The sequence below is a fragment of the Sorghum bicolor genome, chromosome 1 (genome assembly GCF_000003195.3).
Source record: "Sorghum bicolor cultivar BTx623 chromosome 1, Sorghum_bicolor_NCBIv3, whole genome shotgun sequence".
NCBI classification, from domain to species: domain Eukaryota; kingdom Viridiplantae; phylum Streptophyta; class Magnoliopsida; order Poales; family Poaceae; genus Sorghum; species Sorghum bicolor.
In genome coordinates, this window is record NC_012870.2 from 60,095,959 (window position 1) to 60,107,022 (window position 11,064).

The 11,064-nt window shown below is 40.8% G+C and overlaps 1 protein-coding gene across 1 annotated transcript; it reads left to right on the forward strand.

The window, feature by feature from the left end:
- On the forward strand, window positions 116-1,782 carry LOC8062866 (putative B3 domain-containing protein Os10g0537100). The gene has a single exon (XM_002464972.2). It carries the CDS (start codon window positions 635-637, stop codon window positions 1,457-1,459), a length of 825 nt encoding a protein of 274 aa, XP_002465017.1. The 5' UTR covers window positions 116-634; the 3' UTR covers window positions 1,460-1,782.

Sequence of the window (11,064 nt, forward strand, 5' to 3'; positions counted from 1 at the left end):
CATGATCTCAAGCCCTATCATTCGTCGCTCGTGGGCCCCACCCCTCTCACATCGGCATCGCCCTCTCTAGTCCCTCTCGCCCCTCCTCCTCTCCCACCACCGGCCTCATCTTCAGCTAGTAGTAGAATGCTAGATGCCGGCCGCTTCATCTTCCTCCTTAAGAAAGCTAGCTGGGGCTGCTTTGTATCGCTCTTCCCAGCCTTCCCCCCCTCCCTGTCTCATGTACACTGATACCTACTGATCTACAGCCAAAGCACCTTTGCTGAAGATCGATCTCACAATTGCAAACCACAACCACCTCGATCAGAGCTCCCAGCAAGCTAGATCCCATTTCTTCCTATATAGGAGTATCTTTTGATCACCAAGTCCTGTGTCCTGTTACAAGAACAAACAGCACTCTTTATCCAGCAGCAGCTCACTCACCAATCACCTGCTATCCTAGCAAGTTCGACAGAGCTGCATCCACATATAATATTGAGCTAATCTAACCCTAAATAGTTTGTGGGATATAGTACTGTTACATACCACCAGATCCCTCCCTCCCTGAAGTAGCATACAAGTCAAAAGTCAACAGCTATAGCAGCAGCAGCCGGAGAGCTCTCGCTCGAGACGCGTGAGCGGCGGGGAGAGCCCCATGGAGTTCACGCCCGCGCATGCCCGTGTCGTCGAGGATTCCGAGAGGCCTCGCGGCGGCGTGGCGTGGGTGGAGAAGGAGCACATGTTCGAGAAGGTGGTCACCCCGAGCGACGTGGGGAAGCTCAACCGCCTCGTCATCCCAAAGCAGCACGCGGAGCGCTACTTCCCCGCGCTCGACGCATCTGCGGCCGCCGCGGCAGCGGCCGCGGGCGGCGGGAAGGGGCTGGTGCTCAGCTTCGAGGACCGGGCGGGGAAGGCGTGGCGCTTCCGCTACTCGTACTGGAACAGCAGCCAGAGCTACGTGATGACCAAGGGATGGAGCCGGTTCGTGAAGGAGAAGCGCCTCGGCGCCGGGGACACGGTCTTGTTCGCGCGCGGCGCGGGCGGCGAGGGCGCCCCGCGCGGCCGCTTCTTCATCGATTTCCGCCGCCGCCGACAGGACCTCGCGTTCCTGCAGCCGCCGCTGGCGTCTGCGCAGCGCCTCCTGCCGCTCCCGTCGGTGCCCATCTGCCCGTGGCAGGACTACGGCGCCTCCACTCCGGCGCCCAGCCGGCACGTGCTGTTCCTGCGCCCGCAGGTGCCGGCCGCCGTTGTTCTTACATCGATGCCCGTGCACGTTGCTGCATCCGCGGTGGAGGCGACGAGGTCGAAGCGCGTCCGCCTGTTCGGGGTGAACCTCGACTGCCCGCCGGACGCTGCCGAAGACGGCGCCACAGTCACCCGGCGGACGGCGTCGACGCTTCTGCAATTGCCCTCGCCATCGTCGTCAACATCCTCCTCGACGGCAGGGAAGGATGCTTGCTCTTTGGATCTTGGACTGTGAAGACAATCAACAGCTAGCAAAAAAGGAGAAATTGGGCCGAGGAACTGAAGAGGCACTGACACGCGCGCGAACTGATCAAGTGGTTGGAACAGCTCTGGTATATAGCTCCAGTACTGCATCTGCATGTGTAATTGTTGATGGATTGATATTTCTTGATGATATCTTGCTCATATTAGTTCACTTGTGCTTTCCTTATTAACTAATGTGTGTTTCTTCCCTTTTCTTGAGAATATGATATATCTTGCTCATTGTAATTGTACATATTCTGAATCTCCTGACCAAGTTCAGTAATTTAAGAACTGCACTGTCCACTCTGCATACGATATCAGTTAGTCCCCAATGTGTGCATATCTTACTGTTTGGGTCATGTAATTTTTTAGTTTGGTTTCTTGAAGCACTCTCTGGCCCCTCCGGGCAACTTCACAAGGCTCTCCCCCCAAAGCAAGGTAGCAGCGTAGCAGAGGCAGTTATTGGATGACTGGAATCAGGTCAGATCAGACCCTAGTACGTCTTTCTTCTAAACATCAGATGCTTTTCATGGATATCTACGTACACTCTACTACTGCATCCGCATCGTCTCTGCAACTGTATTATCATTCTTGTCTTGGTTCTTGTGCAATTCTTTCCCTGCTGCCCGCAGAGGCTGCTGCACCTGATATTCTGATCCGCTTCTGCTTCCATTGTTCATTGCTGCATGCTGCAGCTCTGTCTGTAATTCTTACAAGAATCAAGAGATATCCAGCTGGCTCAGTTCTTAAACATTAAATTTCCAGCTGAGGCATGAAAACATGCATGTCTCAGAGAATAAATAAATGTATTGGATCATGCTGTATATAACCATGTGCTTAAGCAGATTAAATTAGGGAATGACACTATTTTAACAACCAAGGATAGAACATAGCACATGTAGCTGAATACAAATATATAAAAGTAACGAAATATTGTACAGTAAATTTAGGAATATTAGGAACTTTCAGTGTTCATTGTCTAACTGCGTAGCGGTACGGTGTATGTAGCACTGTAAAAAAATCATTTTGTGTACTGTATATATAGTACAAACCACCTTTTATATATATGTAAACTTGCATATTTAGGATATACTACACATTGAATCAGTCGGTCAGAATGTTTATCATGAGACTTCTTTGTTGTGCTGCCTATAATCAGTGGCGAAGCGAACAAATTAAAGAGGTCTGACTTCCTTGTTGTGTGCATGGACATTCTGTCTAGAGGGTACATATTAAACTTTATGACTAATTTTGTATTTCCTGGGGGTGCATCTACATCCACAGCTACAAGCGTAGCTTCTCCCCTGCCTACAAACCCAGTATAAAATAAATGTAAGTTCTGCAAAAGCAAATGGTATAAGAAAAATGCTTGAGAGCTAAATGGTTGGTTACTTGGTTTACATTATATTTATACCCACACTACGTATTAATAAACCATTGGTGTGAATATCTTCTCGGTCTCTTATAGTATGTAATAATAGGTAGTAGCTGAAAAAGGTAAACATTGTTGTTTCTGTAAACATTAGGAAGACGTACTACGTACTAGGCCTCCAGAGCTCTCTAAAGTCTCAACCATGCATGCCAGCACCGAGAACTAAACGCAAAAGGTACGCTAGAGATGCTGTTCTAGATATATATATTTAAGTACTCTCTGGCTCTCTGCTACTATCGATTCAAATATCATTCAATTTCCTGCACATATATCTGATGTATATAGTGCATCCTCTATTATTATTATCTTTATTAATGTTGACGCCCGAGGGTGTCCAAAATCCAGATCACACACCAGCAGAGCTAACATGCCTATAAAGAGGTTGCCGATTAACCTGCAACATAGCACGTACGGTACATAACTTGTTGGAGATATGCCTATAATCCGACTTGTGACATTTTTTGGTGTCAACAATTAATTTGAACAGTGCATTGTATCAAAGGTTTATACGTTTGCTAGGTACCGCTCTCATTCAGACTGCCTTGTTAGGGTTTCATACATCGTGTACATATTCACAAAGTGGGAGCTGAATTATATATATATATATACTCATATGGCAAATAAATCGTATCTTCCAACGGAGATAATCAATTATACTGAAGTTTAATTGCTCGATCCCAACCCACCATAAGGACTGTGACATATGTTTGCTAGCTAGACTGTCATTATCTGATTATTAATATATATTTGGGGTACATGGGCCATCCTATATACAGATCTATATAGAAAGCACCATATACTATGTACTCCTTTTGTTTTCAAATTATATGTGATTAATTTTAGTTTTGTCTAAGTCAAGCTTCTCTAATTTTAACTATTTTTTTCAAAAATATAAGATTATCAAAGGGTTCAAATAAATTAAATACACTATGAAGACATTTTATTAGAATTTAATGAAAACAATTCGATGCTACAGATTCTGGTACATTTTCTATATATAACTTGGTCAAAATTTAAGAATTTTGACTTGTGATAAAAAAAATAGAGTGTAAGTGTACTCATCGCTTGGTAGTTAGCAGACTTGTTACGTAGGAATGAGTTGTTCTTCCCAAATTCATCTGTGTAGCTTAAACTAGACGAATGATGTGCCTTCTGTGTGCAGGGTGGGAGGGCACTCTGAGACATGTTGCCAATCATCCTTGTAACTTAAAAGCTTGTAACCTCTTTTCTTCTCTTAATGAATTGTACATTATTTGCATATCCGTGAAAAAAAACTGAGTCTTAAAAAGACGTATCAAATCCCCTTCTTACTTTTTTTTCCTTTTTTACGCTTTGTGCTATGTATGTGTTTCATGAATTTAGATAGAAATGTAATTATATTAAATAGAAATAGAAAAAAATATAAGGCACCATAATAATCCTTCAACAATTATTACGGTTAAAGTTTTCTGTTTATGTTTTTGAAACCACTAGATTAATTTTAGACATGCAGCATACAAATTCCCTTTTTTCATGATTTTTCTACCACTTTCTCTCCAGTCCCAATTAACCACCAATTAAGACTTAAGAGCACACGTACTTTGTAAGACTCCAGTTCCAATTAAGCTACTGTTCATTTTTGTTCATCGTACTGTTCCGTGCTGTAGCAATAAAATGAAATGGAGATAACCATAGTGTAGAACAAAGTACTGTTCTGCAGCTGGCCATAGAATAATTAAGTAAGCTCAGTTAGTTTAATTTTTTTTATGGTGAAATCTGTCCATCGTCCTAGTTCAAATCCTAAATTTGACTAGGGTACTCACATTTTTCTAGATATATTGTTTTTAGATTTAATGGTGCTATTCTTTTAGACATGTCCATCAACATTAAAGTTATAGTACTAGCGGAGATCTACAATTTTGTAGTTAATAAGTTCTTCATCTGAGATTCGAAATGTCTAGTTAAAAGAACAGAACCAATTAGTCAATTGGTATGAGTGTTTGAGAGAACCTACGTGTCAAATGATACTATATTATTGTAAAAAAAACTATATATTAACTCGGACCACCGTAGATGGAAATCCTAGCTACGCTATTAGGGTGTGGTTAACCCCACTATATATCTACCGAGTTGGGCTCCTTTGGATGGCTTCAGTGTGTTATTCTTCGCTTTTGGCTGAATAATAAATGGGACAATGAGAAGAGCATTTCAAGAATCCTTTGTGACGGCAACATTTTGGTCGGATGGCCCTGCGAATCATTTTCTTGTTTCAATGCATGAGCGACCGCAAAGTAGCAAATAAAATGGGAAGGAAAAAAAGAGCAAATTGCCACACAACGATAACGATCGACGATGGCCCACTTGGCCTAGTGCTGCGCCAATAATGTAAAGGCAGTACAACACTTTCTTGGGTTCTGATGGACTGATGGTCGTTGCATTGGCTTTTTATATGAGCACGCTCTCATCCATCCTTTGATAAGTCCAGAGCCAAAAAAATTAGACTAATTCTGTCTTCGAATGAAACAAATAGAAGCTAAAAAAATTAAATCAGTGTGCCTATATAAAAAATACTTCATCCATACTCATAAAGCAAGTCGTTTTGCTATATACATAAAGCAAGTAACGGAGTATATTGCTATGTACATACTAGTTTCGGAGGCCCCTTGGTCCCAGAGGCCTAGAGCGGCTGCCTTTCTCGCCCCCCTCCAAGGCCAGGGCTGGGTTTGGGTCAAACATTGAAAATATAAATCATGAATAACTTTTAAGTTGTTGAGTTTGAAAATATGAAAACCATATGAATAGATTTGTCTTGAAAAATACTTTCATAAAAATATACATATACTAATTTTTGATAAATATTTTTATAAAAAACAAAGAGTCAAAGTTAGACTTTGGAGACCGTATTATTGTCCTAAACGACTTTCTTTATGGGTATAGAGGGAGTATTTAATATAAAGGCCATGGTAATTAATGTATTGTTTGGTTGTTGTCAGTTTAAGTTACACATATCTAGATTCCAATTTATCTATCTATTGTCTTTACAATTGACCAACAAAAGATGCTACTACATTCTCTTTCAAGGGTAACAATTATCGCATTAATAAGGAAAAAAGAAATTTGAGTGTTCTATGTCTATTTACAAATTAAACATCTCCGCTGTTATGAAAAGTATAAATAAAATATATCCATAACTATTTATAGATTTTCCACCATAGCTATTATGAAAAAGCAAACCCATAATACTCATACATCTATTTATAAATTACACACATACCTATATCTATAATAAAAATAACGGGTGGATAAAAATCTTACTATTACTAATTGGATGAACCCTAATGAAGTCCTTATGTTAATCCTCTTGAGGCATGTTAGAAGAAAATGATAAATCCAAAAAAATCCTCAGAAAAAACATTTAGCCATTAATTTTGGTTGACTTTAACAATAATATTCGCAACTGTAGCCATTTGACATGTTCTATTTTCTGATAATTTACCCACATTTTCATTTAGTAAAATAACATATAATTATCCTTAAATATATAAATTACCCACCTATATATTATTAAAGATAATATAAAATTATCCCCAAAATATGCACCTAAATTACCCACATGTGCCATTAGTAACCTCCTAATTTGCATCTAAATTAACTACATCTACCATTATGAAATATAACCGGAAAGGAAATCCATACACTTGAGTCTAAATTACCCATCTCTATCATGTTAGTAGATAGTCTAACTAACCTCTTAAATTTGTATTTAAGTGTAATATGACTTTGCAGAAGACTAAGCCCCTATTTGACTTGGACCCAAAGGATAAGGGCTCGAGGGCTACACCCATCGCGTGCGCTCACACAAACCCGGTGGGAACGACCCTCAATGAGCTTGGTTCCCATATGCGATCTCTCAAGAGCCTCTTTGACCCACACACCTCTAGTTTGAGGAGTCGACCTCTAATGCCTTGGAAGAAAAATATAGAAGTGGGCACTCAGAGTGTTGCCTGGAGTCCGGCTAGTTAGTCAATAGGCTGGACATGGACATCACGTCTCGAGAGAAAGGGCCCCACCCATCAAATAGCATACAAGGCAATGACACACATAAGTTCCACCACCACTTGAACTGTGGTTACCCAGTGTGAAATAGGTGAGAATAATACCCACTATGGATGACTACAGTGATACTGCACCACCAAACCTGTGTGTGGGTGAACCGCTGTGGTAGGTTCCTCTCCTCGCTTGGATTTGATAGGGGTGGACCAATACATTATGTCACTCCTCTGCACAGTAGAACACCAGTGGCGAGGAGGACAAGCGATGTCATCAAAGGGACCCCTCTCCAATTGACATGCGGGCCTCAACACATTTTGTAATAACCTTTGCCTCTTGTTTATATAAGGCGAGGCATGTAGGGGACCTCTCTCTCTCAGTTGCAACCATAGACGAGCACATATGCCTCACATGTACACTTTAACTCTCTCTCTCTCTCTCTCTCTCTCTCTCCATTCATTTATAACCCCTAGTGCAAACTTTGAGCTCTCGCGCTTAGGAGCACTACTAGATTATTTCCACTAGACGTAGGACTCATTATTTGAACCACAGTATAATCCCATGAGTCTTTTGTGCTAAGATAAATGAGCCGGGTAACCAGAGACGAGGAATTGGTATGAATTTTGATTCGAGAGCCCATGCCAGTATATTCTCTTCATTGTAAGATTTAGGTTCTTTGGAACCCTTAACTTCTTTTAAGGGAAAACTAAGTTAAATTCTTGTGGGAGAATAGGGAAATATTACGGGCTCCAAACTAGCTTCCCGTACATGCAGTACCCCATGCAACATAGGCCTTGTTTAGTTCTTAAAAATTTTTGTTTTAGGATACTGTAGTATTTTTGTTTTTATTTGACAATTATTGTCCAATCATGGACTAACTAGGGTCAAAAGATTCATCTCGTGATTTACAGACAAACGTATGATTAGTTTTTGTTTTTATCTATATTTAATGTTCCACACATATACCGTAAGATTTGATGTGATAAGTAATTTTGAAAAATTTTAGCTACTTTTTAAGAACTAAACAACCATACTAAGGCCTTGTTTAGATGCGAAAAGATTTTGGATTTCGATACTGTAGCACTTTCGTTTGTTTGCGGTAAATATTGTCTAATTATGGACTAACTAGGATCAAAAGATTCGTCTCGCGATTTACAGATAAACTGTGCAATTAGTTTTTATTTTCGTCTATATTTAATGCTTTATACATGTGCCAAAAGATTCGATGTGACGGAGAATCTATAAAACTTTTTGGTTTTTGAGGTGAACAAACGAGGCCTAAGAACCATACTGCGGTATGTATGGTGGGGGCGCCAGAGCGATGTTCTATGGTCCAGGCCAGCAGCAGACGTACGTGGTCCCATCTGTCAGCGGCAGCACGCTCCGTAGCAGGCATGCAGTGGAGGGCAGACGTGGCAGCGGCGGCGCAGGCTCTCATTCCCTTTTACACCCACCTGTCACCTGTGAGACGCCATTAATTCCGCCGCTATGCGAAGGGAAGCTGCTTCCATCTCACTGACATGTATGCCCAGCAACGACTTGGCCCCACATGTCATTGTTGATGCACGTTCTGCGTGTCGAGTAGACGAGGATTTTAGTGGAGACAAAACTAGGCGCCGTTACGCAGTGAGCTGCAGAGAGCAGAGCCGATGCGATGCGGATCCCTACGACCTTGCTTGTCATTACTACTGCACACCACGCGATCGATCGACGTGGTCTCGAATTCCTCCAGGACCACATGTCAGAGACCCACCGGCCTGCTGCCTGCATCGGCTCACACCCCGAGAAGGTGGAAAAAAAATTCTACGTGCATCGCTGCACTTCTCTGCAGCAACAGTAGCCTGCATGGCATGCCTGCTTGCTCCCCACAGGCATACGAAAAGCGACCGGCCATATGCATATGGGTGCATGATAGCGTTGCTATAGCGGTTGTCCCCCCCCAAAATGGCTGCCGGGAGAGACTCTTAGGCCTTGTTTAGTTCCAAAATTTTTGGCAAAATGAGCACTGTAGCAATTTCGTTTGTATTTGACAAATATTGTCCAATCATGGACTAACTAGGCTCAAAAGATTCGTCTCGTCAATTTCGACCAAACTGTGCAATTAGTTTTTATTTTTATCTATATTTAATACTTCATGCATACATCTAAAGATTCGATGTGACGGGGAATCTGAAAAATTTTGCAAAATTTTTGGGGAACTAAACAAGGCCTTAGAGGTGGTAATACAATTATATCTTCTTGACTTCTTCTTCAGCCCACGGCTTGCCCTAGACGTTGAGGAGTGGGGATGCATCCACCAATTGGATGATATGCTATGATTCATCACAAGAGGGTCAATTATGATTATATAACCAATCTTGTCGGTGTGGCGCGTACTGGTTCGTGCGTAGTTCACGTGAGCCTAATAACATAGTTCACGCATTATCTGTGTCGTGGTGATCAGGGGATCAGATCTGACCACAATACTGACATTACGTGGAGGTCAGGGCATTCGCTACTCGTTATGAATTCCAACCCTATCGGTGCGGGTATGGAGATATGCTACCGACCATCTTAGGGTTTTCATTGGAGTTTTTTTTCTAAAATAATTATGAAGGTACATACACTTCTTCTAATTTTACTCACTTTAAATTGCCTCCATGAAATACTGGCCATGATTATGTTGTGCATTATTACTCACGCTCGGTCTTGGAATGGTAAGCATATTTTGAATAGAAATAAGTCATACAAAATAGATTTGGATCCTTGATTAGTCTTCCAATATGTTGTTATTTGCTAAATAAACAATATAGTACTACCTCAAGAGGCACTCTAAGTATAAATTTATGTATGCAATTTTTATATATGTCCTAAAGTTATATATGATTTGACTAGTTGTTGTCAGAATTTGTAAAATTCAACTTTAGTTTTCCTATACAAAATAATACACCTATCATTAAGGGAATGAGGGGATATAAATTAAATAAATCTAAGAGAGGAATGACGTATTTCGATTCCTTGATGGAGGGATGACCACATGAGATAATATATGACTCTATCCACCATATGAATCGTTAGTATATCTTAGCGCTAATGATTTACAATACAAATAATTACAACGGTTTCATGCATCTAATATATAATTAACTAGCTAGATGGTTGTGAGTATCGTGTGCTGTGTGCACTTCTTCGATCATACTTGCAAGTGTAGAGAAATGATAATAATAACAATAACAATAACAACAACAACAACAACAACAACAACAACAACAACAATAATAATAATAACAATAATAATAACAATAATAATAACAATAATAATAATAATAATAATAATAATAATAATAAAGCTTAAGTAGCTTTATTAATTACTTACCTATATGTCGGTTTTGATGGAAGAGAGACCACACTATACATGTAGACTGAACCAATGAAAATTAAGTCTGCTGCACGCCAACAACAACAAGGAATCGAAGCAAGCATGCATGACAGGCAAATGTATCATTGAAAGGCTGCAGGATGCATCTTTACCGTTCCTTATGACGCATGCATGCATGCAAAGATATGACCCGCCCGGTACATAGTATGTCTACGCCTCTGCCATCAAGGCACCAACCAGGCATCAGCCGAAAGTGATCCTATAGACTATTTTCTGAATCCTGCAGAACTCTAAACCTTATTGTCCGGAAGCGCCTACAATACAATCGAATAATATGGCTGGTAAAAAAAAAAACCCTGTTGACAAGCCCGAACTCTAAACCTTATTTTCCTTGTGATACAAACTTATAATCATATGGGTATATATATGGCAGGTATGTACTGTATGTATATATGTAACAGCCGGAGAAGAAAATTTTGGACTTCTATATATACTCCCATATAAGTACTAGTATAGACCTTTTACTTTGGACCATTTGCGCAGGTTTACTACCTCCGGTCATTGATATGATGGTCCTGCGGTCCTTCCTACAAAAGCTTGTACTACACTACATACATAGTATATCGACCCATCCGGTGCCATCCTATGTTTCCGATCCGTAGCCAAGGTTTTCACATACACTTATGAGTACCTATATAGTACACTAGACTACTAGTTGCCACTGTAATGCACAGTATGCATTTTGGCAAGACATGACAAACTTCAATCGACCACAAAA